General features: G+C 38.4%; 2 protein-coding genes across 14 annotated transcripts in view; one reads left to right on the top strand and one right to left on the bottom strand.

Moving 5' to 3' along the window:
- Positions 1 to 2,080: 2,080 nt before the first annotated feature.
- Positions 2,081 to 27,650, top strand: part of FBXO33 (F-box protein 33) — a 38,528-nt gene continuing 12,958 nt past the window's right edge. The window contains exons 1-4 of one of the 2 annotated variants that reach the window (XM_042438364.1): positions 2,081 to 2,685; positions 15,116 to 15,226; positions 17,167 to 17,852; positions 18,582 to 18,733. In XM_042438364.1, the coding sequence (XP_042294298.1) occupies positions 17,234 to 17,852; positions 18,582 to 18,733 (771 nt within the window). In that variant the 5' untranslated portion in view covers positions 2,081 to 2,685; positions 15,116 to 15,226; positions 17,167 to 17,233. Of the gene's footprint in view, positions 2,686 to 15,115; positions 15,227 to 17,166; positions 17,853 to 18,581; positions 20,878 to 27,650 lie in introns of those variants that run through there. The other variant, XM_042438373.1, reaches the window with a different exon arrangement.
- MIA2 (MIA SH3 domain ER export factor 2) overlaps positions 3,364 to 27,650 on the bottom strand; it is a 95,914-nt gene continuing 71,627 nt past the window's right edge. For 9 of the 12 annotated variants that reach the window (XM_042438311.1, XM_042438320.1, XM_042438289.1 and 6 more), the window contains one exon: positions 22,370 to 26,817. In XM_042438311.1, coding sequence (XP_042294245.1) covers positions 26,654 to 26,817 — 164 coding nt within the window. In that variant the 3' untranslated portion in view covers positions 22,370 to 26,653. Of the gene's footprint in view, positions 4,503 to 18,623; positions 18,757 to 22,369; positions 26,818 to 27,650 lie in introns of those variants that run through there. The other 3 variants (XM_042438271.1, XM_042438261.1, XM_042438281.1) reach the window with 3 other exon arrangements.

The following is a 27,650-nucleotide window of genomic DNA, read 5'->3' as shown; positions in this document are numbered from 1 at the left end:
AGAGATTAAACCCTCTAATTGCTCCCCTACCTTCTCCTCTTCCAACTCCTCTCCTTCTCTTTTCTTTCAAAGCTTCTGGGCTCTCTTTTGTTTGTATGCCTGAAAGTATGAGAAGGTGAGGGAGGAGGAGGCAGTCCCATCAGCCACCCCCCCCCCCAAGGTTAGGAAGCATCAAAGAGTAAACCCTGTAATTGCTCCCCTGCCTCATTATCTACCAGCCTTCCTTTCTCTTCTCTTTTATTGCAAAGTCCTTGTTTGTTTGAGGGAGGAGGAGACAGTGGCAGCATCCCGCTCTTCAAGGTTAAGGAGCATCAGAGAATAAACCCTCCAATTGCTCTTCTGCCTCATCATCTTCCAATGTCTCTCCTTGTTCCTCGCAATGCGTTTGTATGTCTGGAAGAAGAGTTATGCTTGTGGAGTTCTGTATAGGTGGGGAAGGGAGGGGGATCCACCTGTTGAATCCCTGCCTGTCACGCGGCAGTGAAAAGCGCATGAGTCTGGGAGGTTGCTGCGGACGGGCGGGAAGAGATGTACCGGTGGCTGCTCTGGGGGAAGCATAACACAAAGGAACACACGTACACACGTCATCAGCAGCAGTCGAAAATATCTCTGCTGAGATTAGGGTTGCTTTTCCTTCCTCATTTCAAGCACTTCATTGAGATGCTTTTTCTGAATGGGAGGCATTATAGGGGAGGATGTCTTTCTACACAGTAAAAGTACATTTACCTGTTTTGATTCATAACATGCTTTTCAGATAACATATCCAAGGGTAGCCGTGTTGGCCATATAATAAAGTACAATAACACCCAAAATCCAGAAAACAGGGATACATTTATTGGGGCAACCAAAATGCACAATTAGACAAAATCCAGACCTATGACTAGCATCATCATTTTTTCCTTTGACACCTTCACCTGATGAAGAATCCAGTGGAGCTTCAAAAGCTTGGCAGCATGGACATTGCTCACTTTGGTTAGTCTGATAAATGTATCCCTGTTTTGTGGATTCTGGATGTTATTATACTGTGGTTTTCAGATGTTACAACTAATACCATTTTAGATGCTTGTTGAATACTAGACTACAAGCTGATGACTGGTTGATGCTTTACACATGTCTACAGTAAAGTGTTTATATGATAACCCTAATACACATTTTGTCAGACAAAAAGACTAGTATTTAATGAACTGTAGTCCACAAGAGCTGATGCAAGCCTTCCCCAAGCTGGTGACCCTCACCCCCCATGTTTGAACTACACGTCCCATCATCTCTGACCTTGGCTGATGCTGATAGGAGCTGTCATCCAAACCATAGAGGGATAGATTGTGTAAGCCTGGCTTAAGCCTTAATTCTTTAGTTAGCATTTATGATTCCACAAGGTGTTTTGTTTTAGTAAAAAAAATCCTTCAGAACTTGAGATTTGAGTTTTATGATGTTTAATCTGTGCCAAGTTTTATGGTGTTTAACCTGCATCTGATCCTAGTACACTATCCTGAAATCACAAACTAGGGGCATTTTTTAAATTTCTTGCTAGGTTTGCTTATAGGTATGTGGGTACGTTAATTAAGGAGTCCCCTTTTTTAAAAAAAAGGCTGATGCCAAACAAAGTGTGTGACCTTTATTTCAGTTCATTGAAATTGGTGTAGGTTGCCATGTGAGAAAGAGGTCATAATGGAATACATATGTTGCATTTGTAAACCTTTAACACAACAATCACCATCAAGCTTTCCCAGATTTCCACTATGTCAAGGTCACATAATGAAGAAACATAATTTGATTGGTATTGTTCCAGGTCATTATACATATCATTTTGTTTCCTTCGCTGCTTCACTGCAGATTGCAATGTCCTTTTTTCAGTCAGGGATGCTACATTTCTCCCCATAATGTGCTCTTCTCTATCCTAGAGCCAGCTTTGCACAGTGATATAGTTCATACTTTGTCTTATTTAAGTAATTTCCAGTGTCAAGGATAAGAAAATCCTGTTAACTGTGCTCTGTGTAAATCACAGGTCAAAAACCATGACAATATCATGGCAGTAACCCCACGTACATGATGAGGTGGTGTTTTATTTTATTCAAGAACAACAAAAGTTACAAATCACACATAGTAACATTGCACATCACACATTACAAAACACACAACAATACACACATAAGATAGAAAGACTATCCTAATTAAGATTCTAATATTTCCAGTATAACTTGTGTTACCCTACTTACATAACACCAAGTATATTACTCCTGAAATAACATTAATTGATAAATCTTCATGGTATTGTACAGATAACACAAATACAAATAAGTATCTACCCCAGCAAAAAGGTGGTGGTGATGAGGTGGTATTTTAATCTAGTGCTGGAGCTGAACCAGAATTTCCAGGCTTAAATATCAGTGTCCCAGGTCCCAGTGCTGTCATGTGAGGTCATGTAGATACTTCTATACTGGAACTGGTGTGTGAGGTATACATCAAAAAATAACATCTTACTGTATTTATGAACTTGCAACGTGACCTACTGTTGGCGTCTTTTTGTTGCTTCACATTTTTGCTTATGTTTCCCTTTACTGATGAAGAAACACCTGTGGGGAGGGAGGAAATCGTATTTCAAAGATGGAGTGAGATACTGAAGGAAAAAAACGATGAGTCAAGAAAAGAAAAATGAAAGGCAACAGAAAACAAATGTCACTTAAGGTATTTGACAGGGAAGAAATAGCTAGCTCTGCAGCTAAGCTGTGGCACAATAATAGGTAGTCTCCTCTTACGCTAGTACCCTGCCAAAGCTATGGGGAAGTTGAATTTCAGCAGTGTCCTCAATCAGATAAATTAAATCTGTTGGCAGAGGTGACAGTGCCTCCATTTCTTTGTTGTCTATAATGTCATTGTCTGTATATGTAAAGGGGGAGCAATTAATGGAGCGTAGCACTTAGCCCTTCAATTCTTTAATACCTGGGGATTGCAAACACTGATATTACAAGATCAGCATGCACCTTATGCCTGGTCCTGGGTGATGGTTATGGTCTGTTAACCACATTAGGCCATGGTTGTATAAAAGTTGTCTCTTACGTTTATTTAGCCTTACTTTTACTGTAGCTAACATAATTATTTTGTAAAGTTCACACCAGCAATTCTGCTGCAGGTCTTTCATATTTCAGAGGCAATCCTGTTTTGTCATAGTATTTATGTAGACAGCACTACTGAAGGTGTGGTCAAACACACTGAAGAAGAACAACACTTAAGTAGGTAACTAACCTATAACTTGAAGAACAAGATACACATTACACACAAATGCTCATACCAAGGCCATTATTATTATTATTATTATTATTATTATTATTATTATTATTATTATCCTTTATTTATGAAGCAATGATGACTGTATTTTGTAAGGAAATGCACCTGCACAAGGTGTCAGTTTTAAATGGAGAAGCAAAAGAATGTTTAAACCCTTTCTCTGCTTTACCCTTTCCATGCTCCACATTCTCCTTTCCAAGTTTATTTGCCTCCTACAGTGTTCCAGCGATGTCTTGACTCTCATACATATAATTCTCTAGCACCATATAACTGGAAGGAAAGGCTCCCAGGAGGCAATTTCAGAAAGAAAAATAGTAAATGGGAAAAGGGTTAGCCATTTCTGAATCTCAGCTTGAAATTTCCTCATTCTGAAACAGTAATTCCTTACTGTAAGGAAGAATCTGTCAAATACTACTATCTATAATGTGTGCCTATGCTGTGAAGTAAAACAAAAGCACGGTCCTGTATGGACATTTTCTGCACTAAGGTGTGAACAAAAGCTAGTTGTCCATTGTATTCCATGAGATGCATGGTGTAGGTTTTTCTCATCTATTGCTAAATCTATGTACATGATTTATTTATTGTCAGAATGGGACATTCATGGATCAGAGAGGCAGAAGGCTGTGTTTTCCGTTTGACAAGTGTTCAAAGAATGCATGACTAAATCATGGGCCTGTGCTTGATTCCTTTCTTAGAGAATGGAGCAAAGTTTTATTTCCTAAATAAGTAATAGCTTGGTTTTGCTGTCCATAATTCATTAGATTGTATAGTGTAATAATGATAAATAATGCTTGAGCCAGCTTTTTTTGTAACAGCAATTTGGTGGTGGTGGTGGTGGTGAAATCCTATAATATTTTCCTGGAAGTAGGAAAGTACCAGGGAGCATTGTACTACTTCTCAGTTAAAATATGTAGGATTTGTTTTGTAAGAAAGGTGTTATGACCAAGAAATTCATTTATTCCATTTCATGTATATCCAACTGTTATTCCAAAGAGCAATTTGCATACAGTTTCAGGGTAGTCCCTCTTCTGAGCAATTTATAAGACCAAACTTCCTTAGCTTCACCTGCATCAGGTGCTTTCAGTCCATTCGTAGACAGTGGAATAAAAACTATGCTGCAGCTCCAGGAAGTGGATAGAGATGAACATCATGGGTCCACTCCAGTCTACTCAGGATAACTTGCTTTTACATCTTGTTCATCTTCAATAATAGCCCTGCTGAGAAATAAATTGTACTGAAATAGTGAAGAGTTTCACACAAAAAGCTAAACCATCATTTGGGCCTAGAGGACAGCCTTTTCTCCATGCAATCCTCTTAATTACCTCCTTAGGTTGGGTCAGAAACCAGGAAATAATTATATGATTCTAAGGGTGTGTGTGCACAATTGTAGGCTTTTGTACCTGTACATGTGAAAATCAAACGAATTGAATTTCTTTCATTCAATATGTTTGAGATCGGATTTTTTAAAACCAAAAAAGGATGGATGAACTATATGTTTAGAGCACCTCTGAAACTAACTGAAAGAAAGGAGTTGGTAGCATGAGCTTTCCTAGACTTAAGTCTACTTCCTTAGATGCATCTGAGGAAGTAAACCTAAGTCTAGGAAAGCTCATGCTGCCAACTTTTTTCTTTCAGTTAGTCTCAACCGTGCTACAGGATCTCTCTACATACTGATTCTACAGACTAACATGACTATATCTTTGAATTCTATATCTTTAGAGTCCTTAAAAGTTCATCTGTTTCTGTGTTCTATTTTCCTTAACCGTATTTGGCAAGTTAATGGATGGAATATATTTGCCAATTAAGTTATTTACAGTAGAAAATGTACTGTTTTAGTTTTTATGTGGATAGCAACTCTGTCTTATTTTCTTGAACATCTTAATTTCAAACATTCCATGTTATGAAATAAAGATGTTAAATTAGTTGTACTTGTTGCTTCACTTTCTCTTTCTCCATCTGCAACTGCTTGCTGGTTGTCTGTGTTTGTCACATTTAGTTCCTGGACAAAGTATATCTGGGATTGACAGGTACAAGAGAAATCTATGTAGTGATTTTAGCCAATTAGAGCATTTGCCTACAGAAACTGAGAAAGCTAGGACATATTAGGATCTGTCAGCCACTGAAAAACAAAATGTTTATTTCTGTCACTGAATTTTTTAAATGAAAAAGAGCCTGATGGAAGTATATTAATTGCAAAAACTTGGCAACAGTACCTTGTGGATAGGTTTTATTGGATTTTAAGAACATGGAAAATGTTATTATCATGGCAGTATTAGATGAGAGCCCTGGTAGTTTTATCTTTCTTACAGAATGATTTCAAGTTAAGCAACATGTTTTATTGCAAGAACTGGTTCTTTGAAACAGCTTGTAAACTGGCATGTCTTATTGCAAGAACTGGTTCTTTGAAAGAGCTTGCAAACATTCTTCAACCACAGGTTTGAGAAGAAAAATAAAAATGGAGATTAAAGTATTCTTTTAAAAAGGTTGGAATGTAAGGAAATAGATTCCTATGCTTTGAAATGGAATTGCCCAAAAGCTTTGAATTCAGAATAGAATTGGCATAAGGTGGGGTTTCATTTGTTCTGCTTAAAAGAATTGACCTTATTTAGTGATTGCAGATTGTAGTGCTCTTGAGAAGATACAGTAGCAATTGCCAGGTTTCAGAAGAGACAGACATAACTTACAAATTATTCTGTTTGATGGCTGTATCTTTATAATTATAAACTTTAACTGCTTTTGGAAAAACCACTGTGTTTGTGGTTTGCAACATGAAAGCCTTATTGGTTGTTGCCCCACCCACATAGCACAGTGGTATCATGACTTAATTTGATGTAACTCTACAGATAGTGAGCACATCAAAAAGCATAGCATGATCTGTCGCTGGCTGGAAGTTATGCAGTTGATTGTGCAAACAGTGCATGGGAAGGTGGTGCTATTCTGTTTGGTAAGCATTTCTTAAAATATATTTTTTTTATTCAACACCAAATTTAGATATATAAAAACAACACATAACATCCAAACAACAACAACGACAAAAAGACAAAAACTAAACCAGCTACCCACTATAGTGACCTCCTTCCCTGAATGGAATACTGATAGTGTGGCATAGAGGTTTGTTGGATTGCAACTGCAGATCAGAGTTGGATTCCCCGGCTCAGCCATGAAACCCACTGGGTGACTTTAAGCAAGTCTCATGCTCTCAGCCTCAGGAAAAGGCAATGACAGGCTTCCTGTGGACACATCTTGCCAAGAAAACCCCATTCTAGGTTTTCCCTAGGGTTACCGTGTCGGAAACAATGTGAAAGCACACAACAGCAGATTTCCTGATTATGATAAAATAGTCCTACCGCTGCTATAGACATATTATTTATTATCTCATGAAGCCTAAAACAGATACCTTCCCCCATCTTTTTCTCAAAACAACAATAAATGTATCCCAATCTTTAATGTTTATCAAATATTTGTCTTTAATCGATATTGTCAGTTTATCCATTTTTGCGAGTTCATGTATCCTCAGTCTTCTGTTTAGTAAGCTTTTGACTGAACGACTCTCTTGCTCCGCCACAAGTCTTGGTATATAGATGGATGTTCTGTGTTTTTGTTTTTGAGTGAAACCTTAAAATATGGAACTGAGAACAGAATAAGTCCTTATCATTGGAAAAATTGATGTATGCTAGTTAGCTGGAAGAACTATAGAGCAGGGTTAGGGAAAGTGTGGCCCTCCAGATGTTTGTGGATTGCAATTTCTGTCATCTTTCTCTATTGGTTAGATAAAGGGAATTGGCCAAGTCAGACGGGAATTTTATCTGGAGGGCCCCACATTCCAGAGTCCTGCTATAGAGCAAAAGAGCCCCCAGGTTTCCTAGAAATATTGGTAGTAAAATATGCTTCTGACTTCTATATGTAGCTCAGAGTACAGGCCTGAAACAAGTTGATGCTGGGTAGTTGGGGCAACAGTGTCTCCCAGATGCTGTTATGCCCAACTTGGTTGCTTTTTTGTATTCTGGGATTGTGGAGTAGGATGGAGGAGGAACAGGAACAGTGGAGTGGATGAGCTGAAGTATTACCAAATTCACTAAATGTTTAGTAATAAGTTGCTAAAATGTATTTTTATTGTAATGTATAGGCATGGAAAACTTGGTTGAAAATCAATAATCATCCTGTTCTTTGAGGAAAAGAAATGTGAGGAACAGATGACAATCCACATCCCTAATTAAGTTAGTGAAATTTGACAGATTACCATCAAAGAACATGAAAAAACTGTAACCTTATTATTAATATTTTTAGTCAATATTGCACACATACGTATCTCTCATATTGATTTTTTTTGTCTCAGTAGTAAAAGGTTTTACATATCTTACCATCATGCCTTTCTGGAAAGTTTTGTCAAGATGATATCTGTTATTGTTGCAATATTTCAAGGTTGCTTAATTATATATTCTCTTGTCCATGCTTTCTTCCTAATTCTTCCTAGACTGGATTTCTCTTTGCGTAGCTTATTATGGAAATCAGAAACTATATTGCATAAACTGTGGAGCACACAAAAATGTAGTTGGTGGTTGCATCTCCTAGTTCGGAATGGAAGTCACATGGGCAAAGCTGTTTGGGTTTTGTTTATTGTTATGTCTGGTTCTTCCAGATACAAAAGTCAGATTGAAATTAATAACAACGATGTATGTGTACTAATGTTCATATGTATGGCTGTGGTGGGACCATCCTTTTATGCCTCGAGGTTTCCGTTACCTCTTGCTTACAGAAGGCCCCTGGTCCTTCACACTGCCCTGTTCCTACCCTTTATACACACTCTAAATATATAAGGGCTAGGGTCCCAAGCATCTTACTCTTATTAATTCAGTATATTAGGCGGAGTGTTTGTCATTGCTTATAATGTCTAAAATTCACTCAAACAGAGACTTCCGTTAAAACAAATAAACAGTAACATTATTGAATAACGTAGCTTAGGTCAAATTGTTCCATTTAGTGTAGTTACTTTAAGATAACAGTTGGAGGCTTTTCACAGATTCCTCTTTACTGACTCAAGTAATCTTCCTCATCTATTCAGAATCCTTAGCTGACCGTACTGAGACCCTTTGTCTCTCTCTCCCTAGTTTCTCTACTGCAGCAATTCCCAGACTCTGGTCCTCCAGGTGTTTTAGACTTCAGCTCCCAGAAGCCTTGGCCAATGCTCTTAAGAGTCTGGAAGGCAAGAGTTTGGGAATCACTGTCTGCTGGCTTGTCAGAGTACGTCTCTGACTTCTTCTAAGGCCCAGTCAGATTCTGTATGTTACCATCTCTCAAGACCTATTCCTCAAGGACTCTCACTCAACTCAGACCTCCCCTGAACCTAACTCAAAGTTACTCACTCCTGCTTTTATATTCTTTCCTTCCCCTGCAGCCCCACCCTCACAGTCTGCCTGAACTTTGTTTGGCTGTCAGGAATCCAAGTCTGCCCAGTGACTGTCACAATGGCATAGTGATTTAAGTATTAGACTGTGATTTTGGAGATCAGGGTTCAAATCTCTGCTCACCCATGGAAACCACTGAGAGCTGAGAGCATGAGACCTTGGGCAAGTCTCATGCTCTCAGCTTCAAGAGAAGGTAATGGCAGACCTCTGAACAAATCTTGCCAAGAAAATCCCATGATAGGTTTGCCTGGGGTCTCCATAAATCAGAAATGACCTGAAGGCACAGAACAACAGCATGTATACTAATAGCAATAAAGTTAATCCAGCAAATTCTGTTGGATTTGATTAGAATAAAATTTAATTAAGCTTGTAGGTCTTGGCATCTTGAGATGTGGGGGACTGCATTTAAACTCCATATCCACCAATTCCAATGTTTCTGTTATGGTGCTTCTGAAAAATATCTTCAGCCATGGAGGCCCCCTAAGGCAGAGGGAGTCCTAGAGTACCCTCCCACACCAGTGGACTAACAGGGCAGCATGTCTCTTTTTTCTTACAGAAGGGAAGGAAGAAAGGAGCTATAAGTATAAGTCAAGGGTAGGGTTTGGGGCCAAAATTACAGATTTTGATATGACCCATGGATAAGTCGAGATTAAAACCTAGGGCTTGTAACAAAGGATGAAGCAAAGGAAAACAATGCCAAAGAACTTACAAAATTCCAGCAGGCATAACATTTTGTGCTCATTCTAAAGGCTGGCTGGAAGACAGAGTAGAGGAGGGGGCAGGCCAGTGCTTCCAGGAAAGATTATGCTCTTGCCTTTCACCAGGGGATGATTCCTTTTTAAAATGAGAGTTAAAATACAATACTTACATTGACCTGTGAAAAAGTCAACTCAGATTTTTGGAGTCAATTAGACTAAAATTTCTAGTCTTATACATGAGTTTATATGGTAATTACAGAGACATACCTCTATCACTGGGCCAGTAAATGAGGTTGGGAGAGACCACACAAATGGCTACATTAATAGTAGGTTATATTAATGGGTACATTATTGCTTGGTTAATCTGATATAGAGGTAGGCACATGGAGGCCTAGGGCTCAAATCTGGCTTCTTCCCTATTTTGATCCTTGCCTGGAATCACAAGGACCTTCCATGTAAATTCCCATGCTTTTGCAACCTATTCATGGTGTTGTCATCTCTTTCTTGCAACCAAAGGCTGAAGGAAAGGGCACTTACTACAGTGCAGTATGAGCAGCAATTGAGGCAATGGCAGAGTCCTCAGCTGATAGTGTACCTAAGTGCTTCACAAGTCAGAGCACAAGGAAGTTGTAGTGGGCAACTGGGCTGCCCAGATGAAGGGTTTTGCTAAATCTTCTGTTTCTAATTGTGCTGGAAGAGAGGCAGTTGAAAAAGATCTCTTCCTCTATCTTAGGAGTGAATCAATGAGCAAAATATGGCCCCTGTTGACAATTGGTGGCTGACCAGAGATTTAATGGCTTTACTTGAATTTTATGTACACAATAAGGCAGGGCAGTATTAATAGTTTTTGAAAGATCTAGGACATAATATGGAACACAGAGTTCTCCAAGCAATTCTGCAAATTGCTCTAAAGCTCAAAAGCCTAATGCAGAGTGAAATTATTGTTCATAAATTCTAGAGCCAATGGCTTTGGAAATTGTTGCCTTTGAATTGCAGATGTTTCTTGAACTCTACTTAATAGCTACTTTCTGTATTGTTAGGGTTTTTACTTCTCAGGTTATTATCATAAGACTAACAGATTCACAATTCCTCAGGATCATCCACTAGTGCTACCTTTGGAACTAGTAAAGCTTGCCTGCTGATAGGAAGAAGAAGCTATTGTATGAACTTAATGGGAAGAAACAGCTATTGTATGAACTTAATGGGAATAATATATGGCACACTGTAACTCTGTGGCTGCAATCCTGTGTATGCTTTTCTGAGAGTAAGTCCCACTGAACATTGTGAAACTTTTTTCCAAGTACGGTAAACATAAAATTGTGCTAGGTACCACAGTTCCTAATCTGCCTATCTCCCAACACACACACATACAATCTGAGTCTGATGTGCTAACAGAAGAGTGGAAGGTATTATTTTGAAGTATTTTAACTGGTTTTAATTTACTTTCTTAAATTGTATAAACTGTTTTTAGTCTTTTAAAATAATTTTATTATCATTGTTTAAACTGATCACGTTGCTTTTATTGTTTGAGTGGGATATAAATATTTTAATAAATAAGTATGCACATTGTGAAATTGATAACTTCTGGTTATTCAAGTAATTGCTCTGAGTTTGCAGAACCTGAGCAGGCCTGTTGGTGACAGGTTGACTTGGAGGTCTCTCATTCATAGGGTTGCCACAAGTCGAAATTGATTTGACAGCAGTTAACAACAATTGTGCTAGACATTATAAGAGAGTGATAAAGCGGTGGCATTTCTGGGTCTTTTAGTCTAGTTTGTTTGTAAGCTGTACATCATTTATAGATTACACAACTGCCTGCAACTTTCAAATGACAGTGCTGTTCTTATAGCATCTACAGTACCTAAGGCAAGAAATGCCATCCTGCAAAGCTAAAAATAGTGATGGTGCTTGATGTTCTTGGGTGCTAAGCTAGCTGTTGCTTCTAATTAAAATATTCACATTGTGGTGGCCTGGATTTTCTAAGTGGAACATGTATATCAGAAAGGAAAGCTGACCCCTTAGAAAATGTTTGGAAGGCAACCTCTGTGTGTTGCATATTGACCGTATCCAGTGCACCCACAGCACTTCCATACACAGAACATAACATTACCTGCAATTTATACATTAGGGTAGGGAAGGGAGGGGGGTTGAGGTCCACTATTGCTTCCCCAACCCCCACCTCCATTTTATTTTTAAATTGGAGAGAAAATTGGCCATAAAATGCCCCTGGAGCATCAAAAGACTGCTGTCTCTACACCTAAAACTTACTTGAAATACCAATCATCAGCCAAAACATCCCTGGAAGTGTAAATGGAATTAGAGTTCCAAGTCAAATTTTGAGGCAATTTTCAGCCTACCACATGGTTAAAAATGGGGTCCCACTGTATTTGCCAAGGTGCATAATCTTTGTGTTTCTTTTCATTAGTTAGAATAATCCTGGAGTTGCTACCAATGAGTGAATGAGAACATGGTCAAATAAGGTTCATACTAACTTTAAAAGCATGTAAAGAAATGCCTTCTTTTTTTTCTCATGAGTCTTGTACCATTCAGGTTCACCGAGTTTGAATATTATGAAAGACTGAGGAAAACTATGTATTTTCCCCACTGTATGCATAATTTTATATACCTCTGCTTATTTTGCACTATTTCCTGGTGAGGAGCTGTTCTAGTCCACAGATCATTTCGCTCCTTTCTGTACCTTTTCCATCTTAACTATCCTTTCTGAAATGCATTGAGCAGAACTGTACACACTGTCCTTGAGTGAAGGCATTATGATTTTGACAGTTTTATCTTTTTATTCTTTTCCTAATGATACCTAATATGGGATTTGCCTTTTTCATAGCAGTTGACTTTTCCATTGGGCTGTCAACCATGGCTACAAGATATCATGGTCAATCAGTGGTATCTGAGATCGCTTCTGCATATATGTGGAGTTAAGATTTGTAGCTTAATTTGCACCATGTAATTACACAAAACTGTATTTGACATTTTCATGCCTGTTCCTTTACTGCAGGGAAGACCTTGTAGGACTATTGTTGTTCCATTTTATTTTAACCACCTTTAATAATTTCTATGTGTTGAAATATTTACACAGAGATAGAAAGCATTAGTATAACTTTATATGTCTAAAGCTGTCTTGTGGTAAAGCTTTTACTCCAAGACATTTCTGTACCTCATGTATAGTTTGCTGGCCTTCCACACTGTCTTTATTAGCCTCACTGAAAATAGTCCAAGGAATTGCTGTTGTCATTTGTCTCTTACTGGGTCATCTGTAAAGGTCTGGCAAGTTATTTAATCTGTATCAGGGAGAATCCTGTTCAAGAGCTTCTAAGTAATGATTAGCCAGGTCATTGTACTTAATGTCTGAGGCCTGCAATTTGTCAGGATTTATCAAAAATGTCACAACTTTAATAAAAGCATACCACAATTACTTGAAGGTACATAAAAATGTGACAATGAGTGAGAAAGAAGCCAGCCTAGAATTTTTTTGTCCAATTCCATCTTTGCATTGAGAGCAGGAGAAGCCAAGAGAAGCAACCTATCTTCAGGACCGCCTCCTTCCATATAATCCTCCCCGCACACTTAGATCCTCAGGGAAAAATCTGTTACAGTGTTGTAAAACAAGACTGTCTGCGACCTCTCAGAGGACCTTCTCAGCTGTTGCTCCCAGACTGTGGAATGGCCTGCCAGACGAGATCCGTCATATTACCACTCTAAACAGCTTTAAAAAAGCTTTAAAGATGGATCTCTTTCAGCAGGCCTTTCCTGAATAGTCCCCTGGCCATCAGAAGGAAAATCAAATGCTGATATCTGACTTCACCACAGTTTATTGAATTGTTTTTAAAGTATGTTTTAAATTTCACATTGTTTAATTGTATTTTAAGGGTGGGTGGGTTGGGGCCTTGGACTGTATATTTTAACCTTGTGAGCCGCCCCGATTGCATTGTATACAGAGGCGGGATATAAATAAATTTTATTATTATCATCATCATCATCATCATCACCAGGCTCAAGGTCAAGGTCTTCCATTTTTCCTCTCTCTTTCTTGTGCCACAAGCATAGCAACTTCCATTCTGTTTTGGTGTGTATTTTGCCAACCTCCTCCAGAAACTACTCAGCATTAACTTGACAGCATTATGTTTAATTATATTACTATCTGGCATATGTCTTTTTTCTTACCACAGTATTAGTTGTACTCAAAAGCCACAAATAATACTATTGACATGTTGTGATAGAGGGTTCAGAAAATGATTCACCTTTGCTAGGATCCTGTTTTTAAGTAGCAGAGCATAAAGCTCTACCAGGCCCTCCCACCTTCCTGAGCCATGGCCTTACCTTTCCTGGGGCTGGGGTCCACAGCCATTCAGTGGCAAGTGAATGACAGGAGGTGGACAGATTGTACTTCAGCAGCCAGCCACAGGAAGATGATGTCATGCTCTTAAACCCCTAGAGGAGTTCTGGGCCATCCAGGAGGATGCTTTTGTAGTCCTGCAAATCACTGAAGCACAGCCAGCATCTGCCTGCCCTCCCTCCAATTCATCTACTATCATCCTGGCCTCAGAGGGAGAGAATGGCAGGCTCAGCTCCACTAGACCTAGCCCAGAGAAAGAAGGGCCCTCCCTCCAGTCCATCTTCCATGGCCTAGGCCTCAGAGGGAGAGAACTGCCGGACTTGATCCCCTTCCCCACTGCCATTCCCCTACTTGTGTCATGTCTTTCTAGATTGTAACGCTGAGGGCAGGGAACTATCAAATTAATAATTTGTAAGCCGCTGTGGCAGAAGAGCGGGATGTAAAAACTTGGAAAGAATGAATGATTTTCCTCTTGTCACTGAATGGCTACTCTAGACCAGTAGAGGTAAGGTCAGAGCCCCATGGTTCAGCATGGACAGCAGAATTTAATTCACTGACCATAAAAATGTGTTGTTGTTAACTGCCCTCAAATGGACCCTGATTCATGGTGACTCTGTGTATGAGACATCTCCAAGACCCCTTGTCCTCCACTGCTATGTGATCTTTAAATTCAGGCCCATGAGCTCCTTAATTGAGCCTATCCATCTGGTGTGCGGTCTTACTCTATTTCTACTACCTTCTACCTTTCCTTCCATGTTGTTGCAGAATACTTTTTGTCTTTTCTAATGAGTCATGTCTTCCCATGATGTGGCCAAAGTACTACATCCTCAGTTTAATCATCTTGGCTTTCAGGGAGAGTTCAGGCTTGACCTGTTCAACGACACATTTATTTGTCTTTCTGGTTGTCCACAGGATCCTCATTTCTCTTCTCCAGTACCACATCTCAAATGAGTTGATCCTTTTCTTATTTGCTTTCTTAACTACCCAGCTTTCTTAACTATCCAGCTCTCATATCTGTTCATGGTGATGGAGAAGTTAGAATTGATTGGACAATTCTAACTTTAGTGCTCTGTTGTATAACTTTTCTCTTTAGGAATTGATACATAAGTGTTAGTTGAACTTCAACTGTCTATGTCACTAGCAGAACTCAAGTTATATTACCTTATTTTAAAATGCTGGGTTCTGTTCAGATTAAAACATTTGTTCTGTAAAGCTTTCGCTTGGCAGTTTGTCTGCTGATGGTTAGAAGGGCTAACTGGTTTCTTGATAAATCCAGATCTTATGTACTGGCCAGTGGATATTGTAATAGCATATATGATATTTTCAAATGCATTATGTACACAAATGACTTACACAAATCTTTTTCTCCCAAACAGGAATCTCCAAAAATTAAGTCTCTTTGGTGATATAAGTATTCTGCAACAACATGGAAGTATATCGAACACATACCTCAACAAAGTGGACCCAGATGGCAAAAAGATTAAACAGTAAGTTGTGAAAAAATATTCTTACAGCATTCTTACTTGAATCTCTGCATTGCTTGATTGAAACTAGTTTGCAAATAGTTTGCTAGGTTTATAGAAATATAATCCTTTGTATGTCCCTGATAATTTAATGGTGTTTGTGATTTCTGTGTTCATTGTCACAGTTTTTTCTGCAGAAAGTTGACACTATAGAAATGAACATTAGTATAGGTAATAGATACATTGTGGAGAGGGCATTTGGTAAAAATTTAAAAAATTAAAGAGTCTCGAAGACCAATCCAGTCCCCTGTTGCAGCAGAAATACCACGTGTTCTCAGTTGTAAACCTTATTTTATATAGGTTAAAAAGCAAAAAGCAGAGAAGAGTTACTTCTCAATAGATGCTTCAAGATTGTTGCTTTGATTCCGCAAGACCAAGACTGCATCCGCACTGAAGAAATAATACAGGCTGACACCACTTTAAGCGTCATGGATCAATGCTATGGAATTCTAGTGATTGTAGTTTGTTGTTTGCTAAATGTCTCATAAACTACAATTCCTACAATCCCATAGCATTGAGCCATGGCAGTTGAAGTGGTTTCAACCTAGATTATTTCTGCAGTATGGATGCAACCCAAGTGAGAGTTGTGTTCACAAGTAGAGTGTTTGCATTGCATATGGCAGTGCTTGTCCAGCCTTTAATAAATTGACTGGATGTCCTTTTTTAAAACTTTTATTTTATATCCTCTTTATCTGTAGAGAAAACATGAGTGAATAGGCCTAGCTTCTCAGTATCCGTATTTTGTGCATCTCATACTAAGTTATATTCCAGAGTGTAAGATAGGACTGTTCAAATATGTGAGTATGTAATTCAGCTTCCGACCTGAACCAATGAAGGGGTATGTCAGTGTTGTGAAAATGCTATTTGTGGTGATTTTTTGTGATAATAATTTCTCACATTTGGAATACTTATTTCATTGTTTAAATAAGTACTGATACATGAAGTAGAAGCAAACATTATTGAATCACAGTGCCATTCTCTTCAGGAGTAGTGGTAATCAATAACTACTTCGAATATGTGATAGTGAGCAAGGGGTTCCACATGAACAAAATGAATGTTGTATCCCACTCATTTAAAAAAAAAAACATTAAGGAAAGTAATAGTACTTCAAAACCAAGGGTGGTACTTCTGTAAGAGCTTTACAGGTATTCATACTTATTTTCCACCCCAAAACATTTAACTTAGGTTGAGTATTCCTTATCTAAATGCTTGGGTCCAGGAGTTTTGGATTTCAGATTGTTTTGGATTTTTTAATACTTGCTTATTTGTAATGAGATATCTTAGAGATGGGATCTGAGTCTAAACACAAAATTCATACACACTTTATACACATATCCTCAAGATAATTTTATACACAATACAGTGCACCCTTTTTTTATGTGGGGGATCCGTTCCGGACCCCCCTCCTGCGTAAAAAAAATGCATATGCTCAAGCCTCATTGAAAGTAACAGGGCTCGTGCATGCGGCAGCGCACTCGTGCCATGGGCGCGCACCCCATTAATTTAAATGGGATGTACTGCCCCTTGCGCCCCGCGCAGCTTTTATCATATGCTGAAAGCCACATATAGTGTGTCCGCGTATGATGTGGGCGCACTGTATTTTAAATAATTTTGTGCATGGAACATAGTTTATGTACACTGAACCATCAGAAAGCAAAGGTGTCGCTATCTCAGCCACCCAGGTGGACAATTTTGGAGTATTTCAGATTTTGAAATTAGGGATATTTAGCCTGTAGTTCCACACATTTCTTGTTTCACAAGTATTAAGTGAGTAGAACTTATAGACAGTCTGCTTTGTGATAGTAGTGTTAAGTTGTTTGCTCATCTACCTAAACTAGGATCTGAATAAAATATTTTTACAGTGGATTGTAACACAAGATTTTTCCTTGTGTTTCTTCTTGCAGAATACAGCAGCTATTTGATGAAATATTGGGTAACAGCAGGCAACTGAAATGGCTGTCATGTGGGTTTATGCTACAAATCGTAACACCCACATCATTGTCATCTCTCTCAAACCCTATTGCCAACACAATGGAACACCTGAGTTTACTGGACAACCACATCCCTGGTAATACCACTCTTATCACTGCAGTTGAATTGGAGCGCTTTGTCAATCTTCGTTCACTCGCCTTGGATTTCTGTGATTTTACAGCAGAAATGGCAAGAATCTTGGCTGATAGTAACCATGTGCCTTTGTATCGACTGTCTCTTCTGGTCCACAATATTTCTGTAATGCACAAGTCCTTGGAAAATATGCCAGAAGATGAGGATTGGAAGGCACTGACACGCAACAGCACTAATCTTCGGGTCTATATAATGGCTTTTGATATCAAGAGTGATGACATGTTAAGGATTCTTAAGCCCAGTATCCCACTGGAGAGGATTCACTTTGACAGCTATATCACTTGCGTTTCAGGAGCTGTTGTTGATCTCATATCTCGGCAGTATGATAAGTTTCTCACTCATTTCATACTAATGAATGATGTGATAGATATGTCTGGCTTCCCAGATCTCAGCGATAACCGAACCGAAGATCCATTGGTTTTACTGGCCTGGAGGTGCACAAGGCTATCTCTTCTGGCAGTACATGGTATGCAGCTAATTCCGTGAGTGCAAAACATGGATAGTTTAGAAATCTACATATCAGTATGTGTATGAATATACACTTGATATCTCACTCCAGGTATTTTTCACCTGGAAGGAAAGAACACCAAGTTACTAGGGAGGGAATAAATGTCACTTTGATCTCAGGCATGGGCAAATGGTTATAACTGGTACAAAAGACTCAGTTACAGAAATTAAATCTAATTGAAAGAAAGCAACATTAATCCTAATACTCTTAGATATTAATACTTTCATGAATCATTCATTCCCGATATATTCCTAGGTACTAGTTTTCTGGTGTGTTGAGATCGCTCACTGGGTGCTTCAATCTAAAACGCAAATGCTGTGTATCTACCATGCAGTATACATAGCATATACTGAGAAAAACACCATGAAATATTTCCTTATCCAGCTATCGAGAATACTGGGGAGGGAGGGAAGAGGCAGCCTCACAAAATTAAAATTTAAAAACATTCATTGTTTTTATGAACTTAGTAAACTGACCAAAAATAGTGGTTAATACATGTATTTATTTATATGCTGCCATTCTCCCAGAGTGGGACCCAAGGCAGCTCACAAAAAAAACTCTCAAAGAAAATTGCTAGATGGAAAAGTGGGTAGTGTGGCTGTCAGTTATATCATCTTTGGGGAAGGAAGGAGAGAAGGAATTAATGTAAAATCAGATAAAGTAGCAATGTCTGACCTTCTGTTTCAGGTTACACCGTTTGGGCTCACAACCTGATTGCAATTGCTCGTCTTCGTGGCTCTGATTTGAAAGTGCTTGAAGTCACAGAAGAAAGCATTGATTTTGACCAAGGTGAACTGGCTGATCAGGATGTGGATCCAGTGCATAATCTCATTGAGCAGGTATCCCTTGGATTGGGTCGACCCTGGCATGCAGTCATGGACATAGAATTACTCAGTGTCTTTACTGAGCCAACTCGTCATTTTTACAGAGAAATGCAAAGCTTCAGTGAAGGCATTTAGCTCTCTTTATTTACAATTCCTGTGGTTACATATGCAAGTAGGGTCCTATTATGTTTTTCAGTAGTGTGAATTAACCCCTCTTGTGCTGTGTTTAATCAGTATTAGCTATATAGAATTATATATGTATATTCTACTTCTTGATCAAAGAACGTAGTCGGGTATTGGTTTAGAAGCTGAAAGTGGCAACGTTTAGGGCTTTCACGGTTAATGGACTTGTCTACAAAACAAAACAAAACAAAGATGTGGCCGAAGGTTGTCTGAGGTTGCCGGCTAACTTTATTTTTGTTTTGAGTAACTCTGCAACTTCACTGATTTTACTATTGTTGGAATTTTTGTGCTCAGGAGCCAAAAATCTTTTTCCTATCCATAGCCCAGTGATTTTGAATGCAGTCATTGTCATGTAAACTGGTAGCATGCTACTTAACGCTTTTTTAAGAAATCAGGACTATCAATACCATTTACTGTATACCTTTGCTTTGATTTCACGTACAATATCTGAAGCATGAAATACTGCCACTCTGCAATCTCCTTGAATATGAATCAGTAGTCTCTTGCACTGTGTAGCTTCTTCAGATGTTTACCTGACTCTGAAAGCTATAAGTTTTAGCTTCAATGTAAATGAATTATAGCTTCTTTTTCTTGTGGTCTGTCAGCTTCTCTGTACAAGTTAGCTTTGGGCCCAGATTTAAAAAGAAATGTTAAGTCTTTACACTCCAATGGGGTAAAACCATAACAATTTAGATATAAATTTATAAGTCTTCTTTGCTTGCAAACAAACATTAGTCGTGAAATCCCTAGCAACTAAGTCACTGGATTTTCTCTGTCAGCGCCTGTGTCAGCTGCCAAAGAATAGATTAAAATGAAGAAGTGCCCACATGCTGGCAGGGGCAGGCCAATTTTTGGTCAGCCAGATACTGCTAGATTGTAATATATAAGGTCGAATTTCGACCTGTGGTACACAGCTGTGCTGTGGCTCAGTCAGCAACCTCAGAACTCTTAAACATGCACCTGTTTCACTGTGAATAGTGAATGTAAAGGAAGGAAAGGAAAACAGATGCAAGCCTTGTTCTATCACAAGTATGAGCTGCTATGATGCATGAAGAACATTCCATGAAGTATGTTTTAAAATCTTGTTATATCTGAGAGGCTTTAAAAGCCGATTTAAACTGTTTCAGGGCAACCGCGGTACAGACGTGGTCTCTGTGAGACTTCCACCTGACCCAAGTTTTAAGTGGTACGAATGTTGTGCATTTAATGTTAAAGGACAGTCTGCAATAATAAAGTAAGTGGCCAACGTGGGTGCCCAGCAGTGCTGAGACCTGGCTGCCATATTGTAAGCTTTGGAAAACACAATTTATGCAACAGATGTCCAGATATGATTCTATTTATGGAAAAGTTTATATGTGTTTTACAAATGGTTTTACCATCTTATATTAAAATGACCTTTTGACAGGTGTGCGCTGTTTTGTCTCCAGTGAGCACATACCATGCGGATTTTATATGTACATCAGTAGAGTGAATCCACTGGCACAGTGTGTGTATATGCCAGATGTGGTGAGATTTTATCTTATAAATGTGATCAGACTAAAGAAACTCCTGACAGAAAATGTAAGGAAACCAGCTGAGTGTTTGACTTGATGACTGATGTTGTATGGTTTATGTTAAATGTATATTCTTTTAATCAATGAATAAAGCATTAAAACTCAGCAGTGAAAAATATTTTATCAGGATGATAATTTTAGTCAGATGTCATGCTTTATGTTGTAAACTGCTTGCTCCCATTTAAAATCCAGAAATTTTTAACTTCTGAAATATGAAACAGGCATTATCTTTTTTGCTAATGTTTTATGAGCACTTTAGGAAAAGAAGCTGAGCAAAATACCAGACTAGCTAATATGATCTGATATTGTATACTTTAAGCTTAAAAGTGTAAAGTACAGAAAGCCCAAATCACTTCCTTAACTTTGTTCGTAAACACATGTGAAATATGTCTATATCCCATTATTAAATAGACTGTAAACATTTTTCAGGCTTTTGACTTTACATTTTAGCTCTTGGCAAATTTTTTATTATATTTCCTGGAAGACATGACTACATGGTAAACTAGAAAATAGCATGTTGACTTCTGTACAGGCAAGCATACTTTTTTTCTTTGTAATTGTTTCCCCTCTATTAGAGTTCAGTACTACATACTTAGTTCCTCTAAAGTTAAAAACTTTTATATAGTGTTGGTGTTGAGGGGGAATATTAAGCACATTCATTAGATGCCCAGTGTAATCAGTCAGATGGATGGTCACATTACTTCAGGCCTGGTACCTTTCTGGGGACCCTCAACCTGCCTTTGGAGCTGAAACACAGGTGTAATAATTAGCTTCTTAAATATTCTTGAGTAGTATGTAGGTGATGGAAGAAGGTGAGTCAATTAGTAATGGTTGTCCTGCACACTAACAGAACCAGTTTTTCCTATTGTGTGTTTTTCAAATCTACTTAAGTGTGGACATATATTGCTTCTAAGGTCCAGGTTGCCTCCTTTTGGTGAGAGCACTTGTAACAAGCACAGCTTATAGAATGGAAAGAAGCTTGTGTCTTGAATATCGCAAAATCATATTGAATGGTTTAGTTATGAGTGTTCAGTAATCCTTTTTAGGGTAATAGTTGTGATACACAAAACTCCAATTGTAATCTGCGTACCTTTTCATGATTTTCTTAGCACTGGTTCGTATGCTTTCCATTAGAAAAAGCACTGAGTACACATGTATTCAAGGCAGCAAAAATGTTCCAGTCATTTCTGGTTGCTATTTTACAAGATTGACCAGTGATCTGCTTTAAAAACTATAGATTACTGGGTGATTTTATGCTCATTTCTTGCTGGATACACAGTCAGATAAACTTGGAGAACAGTATGAAATCAAATGCACAGTGTGCTCTTTTTCATATAATAATTGAAAGTAGCTCTGGAAATGTTAAAACATCTTTTATATCAAATTTTCCTTTTTTCTCAAACAAGTGTCTGGGAAACCTTCAAATTATTTTAGTGTACGATAGTCATTTAACAACCAAAAACAGAAAGCAGGGGGCAGGGAATATGCTACACAAAATAATAATAATAATAATAATAATAATAAATCTGAAAATTCATTCTTTCTAAATGTAGTTTAATGTGTCTTTGTCCCAGCATGGGTTCCTTAGAAAAACTAACTCATTTGACTCTGGCTGAAGCAAAATGTGCTCTGAAGGATCAAGCAGCTAGTATTATTTATTATTATTATATCCCATCCTTTTCCCACTTGAAGATGAGAACTGTCTACTAATGGGAGGCCTCAAACCAGCCCACAGTACATATCAGTTGAAGCTAGTGGGCTTACTTCCATCTGTGTATATGGCTTGGCACAATCAAAGTGAGAGCATGTTACTGCTGGGTTTTGAACATGTTAGAAACCCAGTGCAATGAGCAGTCTGGTGTATTAATTACAGACATTTTCACCTGCCTTTCTTCCAACCCAGTTTAAAAAATAGTAATAGCATAAAGCAGTTTATTTCATAGAGCAAAATATTAAAGCAGTTTAATTACATAATATAATAAACAATCCACAAACTAAGAATTGTAGTTATAAGCAGTACATAGCAGCACAATAAAATGCAGTCTTAAGCCAAAAGAAAAAAGTCTTCAGTTTGTACACAGGTGGGCAAAGCATAGCCTACCAAATATTGTTCTGCTACAATTCCCAGTAGCCCTCACTAGCATCACCAGTGGTGAGGGTTGCAATTCAACAACATCAGAAAGGCTGCACTTTGCCCAGCTGTCTTTAAGGCTGTATCTGGAACAGAATTACAAAGATGTGAGGCCACCACCATCAGCCAGGCCTCCAAGGCTAGTTTTAAGGCCTGAGCAAGCTCACAGTTATGCAAATAACCTGGTCCTACATGGGCTTTAAAGATTAAAAGCAGCGCTTTAAACTGTGTGTGTCTGGGGGGTGGAGGGGAGCAGCCAGTTTGTACAGTGTAAGTTTAATGTGCTCCAAATGTCTATAAGGACACAAGAGGCTGTATTATACTTAGGTCAGTCCTGCTGTTCCTTCTAAATTAGTACAGTGAACTTTGACTAGCAGTGGCTCTTCAGCATTTCAGGAAGGATTCCTGAACTGTTCTCTTTATTAATTGAAATTTCCAAATTGTATTGAAAGACAGTTTGAGACCATGCATAATTTCAAGTAGGTTGCTGATCAAGGTTCCATTAGCAAATTGGAAGGGCAGGCAAGGGATGACAGGTGGTCACCACCTCTCTTTTCATGCTCTATCACTTACTGTGAGTGCCCCAACCCTCCAGAGATGCTTTTTATAAGGTGTTGGTGGGTTGCAAGGAAGGGAGCAGAAATCTCCTGCCCCTGAACTTCCTCCATTCAATTCCTCCTAAAAGCTATCATTTATAAACTGAATAGACACTAAATAAGTAGCAGAAGCAAAAGGTGAGCATTCTGTGCTATCCTTGCCTCCATTCCATCTCACCAAAACAACATCTTAACTAGTATGTCCAGTTACTGAACAGAAGTAACCTCCCTACCCATAGATGTGAGCCACAGGTCTGGTCTATTCATGCAGCAAGCTAAAAGTGTGAATGTGATTATTTAATGGACCCCACCATTTCAGACTGCAAATTGGGATCAGTTTTGAATATTGTCTTCTGTTTACAGGAATGGGCAAAATACAGCTCTCCAGATGGTGCTGAACTGCAGCTCTTATATACCTTAGCCAGCACTTTGCTCACTTTGTTTAAAAACCAATCAGACTTCTGCAAATGTTGGGCACATGTGGCATGCCAGATATTTCTTTATGGGAAGCATTTAAAATTATCAGCAAAATAGCACAGTCTACTCTAACCTGCTGCATGTGCAGACTAGATCTTAGTAAGACATTATGCAAGTTGATATTATTTATGTTACTACCATTACTAGCAGTCTTGAGTCCCAATTGCGAGGGGGGGGGGGGGGGGGGAGAAGATACCAAAAGCCTAGAAATCTACATAGTCTGACTTCGTGCAGTTTGTGATGTGACTGTTAAAACACATGATGTTGACAATTTTCCTTTTTAAAATAAGTTTTTACGTTTAACTGCCCATAACAACAACAAAAAAGCAATGCATGGTATAAATAACATTTGTCACTATCTTTCAATATAAAGTGAGGAAAGGGAAGTCAGTACTGTCAATGATGCTGCAATGAATGTTCCTCAGGGCCTCTTGTCATTGTTATAAATATATTACAGCTCAAATGCTCCTTGTAATCCTGCTTCTCAGATTTTAACTCAAACTGCTCAATATTCCTTTCTTTAACAGGCAAGAATTGAGGCCACATATACGTAATTAGACAGGAACCGAATGAAAACAGTCTTCCAAAACTCAGGACATAGATTGATGGCTACCTGTCACACTTCACAGTTAAGAAGTAAGGTACTAATTGGCCCTCTAAAGTCAGCAGAAAATGAATGGTGTAGTAGATAGCCTTCTTAGAAGATACTAAAATCTAACTTCAAACTAATCTTTCCAGAATAAGCAAATCCCACATTTTCAGTAGCAGAGGAAAAATAAGTACAAAATGCAAAATTGTAGACTTGTCAATAAATTTCTTTGTACCAGTTTTATCTACAGTACTAGTTGAGACTTTTTAACCAGGTATGGACAACTTCAGCAAGTGCAGAGGCTGCCAAAAATGTTTGTGCACATGCAGTCAAACACAATATCTGGAAATGTCCAAAAACTTATTTTTGGTTTTGAAAATAGGGTATTTAAAAGAAATGCTAAGGGTGAGGTTGCAAGCTACTTAAAAGGTAAAATCGCCACTCCTGAAAGTTTCCAGGAGAGGCAATTTATGGTGGGGAGAAAGACCAGCCAGCCCACAAAAAACAGCTTTGAGGGCCACATGCTGCCTCAGAGTCCACATTCCCTCCCATGCTTTACAGTGATCTTCACCTAGCAAGAGCCCTCCAGATGTTTTAGACTGTAATTCCTAATGTCCTTAACTTATGTTCATGTTGGTGGGAGATGTTTCGCAAATGATCTGAAGGATAGCAAGCTGGGGAAAATTTCTTCATCTGTACCCTCTTCTGAAAGAGGGTACAGTCCACGGCCGTATAATTGTAACAAAGCAGAATTGCTGACTGTGTTTAAACAGGACATGTTATTACCTAATAATATATATTCATGGCTTCTTGCAGTGTTAGCAAATGTGTGCTACTTTACTGCCATTGTGAAAGCTAATGACATAAAATTTCTGCACAGGGTTCACCTTGTGCTTGGTAAGAACAACAATAAATAGCTTCTTATCAGCTTAAAGACCTTCCAAATAAAAATCGCTCTTTCAAAACCTGTTACACGTGCTGGCAAATATGAATTTTCTCTTGTATTGAGGCAGATCATGGGGAAAGTAGTTTGCCAGCAGCAGAAGACTACTTGTCCAGCTAACAGAGTCTATAACTGGAGAGATTACAAACTGAACCATACACAAAAACAGAGTTACTGCCCACTCTTTTAAAAACAGCCAAACTTGGAAAATGGAAACTCCAGAGCAAAGGGGTGAGCGGGCTATTTTAGGTATGGCTGATGAGAATTTCAGTCAAAAATATAGGGAGAAAGTGTGTTGATTACTTCTGCTGTAAAGGCAGTATGTATTTGAATATCAGTTTCTAATAAGAAACACTGTCATGCTCTAATGGATGGAAGTTGGGCAAGCATTTAGGCAGGCACAGTAGGAAACAATACATTAGATTCAGCTTTTTTGGTCTGATGCATCAATATTCTTACGTTACTATAATAAAAAGGAATGGAAATGTGCCATGCTCATAAAGAATAGCAGTATGTCTTTAATATATACACTATATAGGGCAGAGGAACAAGAGCATACATTTTAAAGAGCATCTCAAAGGGCAGCACTTTGCTGTAGGCAAGGGAGGAGGAAATGCACCTGATAAGTGATCTTTCATTATTAAAATTATAGATATAAGCATACCATCTGCTAGAGTGATTCAATAAGAACTGACTCATTTCCAGAAAAGAAAATGACAGTGGAAGAAGGAAGTTGTGGGAAAAGTCTTGTCTAACAACCTTCCTACCACAATTACAATACCCACTGGATATGTAGACCACAAGGCAAGTCCACACTTTGTGCAAGTGTAGAACTTCTAAAAGATGAGGTAGGAGACATTTGGTTTATTAAATAGTAAAAATGCCACAAATCGTTAAATTTTTAAAATATATTTCACATCTGGTTTCTGTTAGAAGTATGCAGTGATTTTCTATGAGACCACACATGGCCAAAAACAATTGGAGAGTTCTTTCACACAACTATTTTTTTTTTTTACATCTTCTAGGTATGTAAATTAAAAATAATTTAAAATCCACTGCTGTACACTGGCAATCAATTTATTCACAGTTAAAACATTATTTACAGGGTACTCTCCTGAGAATTATTCTGTTAAGCTTCAATTTGAGCAATAATATAGCTGTTTAAGTAACCATAGGCCCCTTACAGACTGCCAAAATAAAGCTGCTTCGGGTCACTTTGGAGGTATATGCTGTTTAAATGATGTATGTGTCCTAAGAGTCCGAAGCTGCGCCAAAGCCACTCCTCAGGACTGGATTGTGGCTTTGGCGCGGCTTCCAGACTCTTAGGATGCATGCATCATTTAAACAGCATACCTCCAAAGTGACTCAAAGCAGCTTTATTTTGGCCTGTCTGTATGGGGCCATAGTTACTTAACAGCAAGTAAGAGAGTTGAGAAAAAAAGAATAGTTACTTTAAATGAGAATCAAGTTTCTTGTTGTGAGTCTTGATGGTCTGTAGAAGATGCAGCTGATAGATGTGTTGACTCGGCAGGCAGTTCATTTCTGTTATCAGGTGGCATTGGTGGAAAAAATCCAGCCCTTGGAGGTGGATATTGGGAAAAAGGCCTCACAGGAAAAGGACCTCTCACTGTTTAAAGAGAAAGAGCAAAGTCCTCTTTAGCTTTTATTCAGGCTAGAACAAAGTTACTGCACACACACCATCTCCACTGAAATTAGCACTTTCTACAACTGGGGAAGATATTAAATGGTTGACCAGTAACATAATTCCATGGTGGTAAAGCCAATGCAAGGGTAGGTGGTGGGGAGAGAGAGAACCAAGTTAATGTTTCAATAACACTCATGTTTTTCAGTCACTACTAATGACTGTGTAAGCTGTTCCTTGGAGCCAGCTTTACAAGAGACTCTAGGGAAATGAGTCTCTTGAGACCATTTTCTTTAACTTTATGCCCTTAAGATGTGTTACAATCCAGCTCTCATGGTCCCCAAGCAGCATGGGCTTTCAGTCGACAGGGGATTATGGGAGTTTTATTTTCCACATCTAGAAGCCAACAGGTTGGGGAAGGCTATTGTAAATATGTATCCCTCTATATTATTGTGCTTGAGTCACAATCCTTTTACTGTAGAGGGTCTTGGAAAGTGTTGCTACTCACCTGACAAAAGAAAGCAAAGCAGCACTGAGGCAAGAGAATTTCCTGGCTGATTAAATTTTAGGAATGTACTTTTAAGGCTATCTGTTAATATAAATTATGTTACTATAAATTAGAGCTAATGTTTAGCCATATTTTCTACTAAAACTAATTTTAATCGCCTTAAACTTGGTTTATCTTGAATTTGTACAATAACATACAAGTTTCTTCCAAAAGAATGGTGCAAAACCAAATAAGAACAGCTTTATTTTTGCACCATTCTTTTTGAATCACCTAGTACATTAGTAGTACAGGCACAACTAACAGGTTAATT

The sequence above is a fragment of the Sceloporus undulatus genome, chromosome 1 (assembly GCF_019175285.1).
Source record: "Sceloporus undulatus isolate JIND9_A2432 ecotype Alabama chromosome 1, SceUnd_v1.1, whole genome shotgun sequence".
NCBI lineage: Eukaryota > Metazoa > Chordata > Lepidosauria > Squamata > Phrynosomatidae > Sceloporus > Sceloporus undulatus.
The sequence above is the reverse complement of the archived record's forward strand: the minus strand, read 5'-3'. Positions and strand labels throughout refer to the sequence as shown.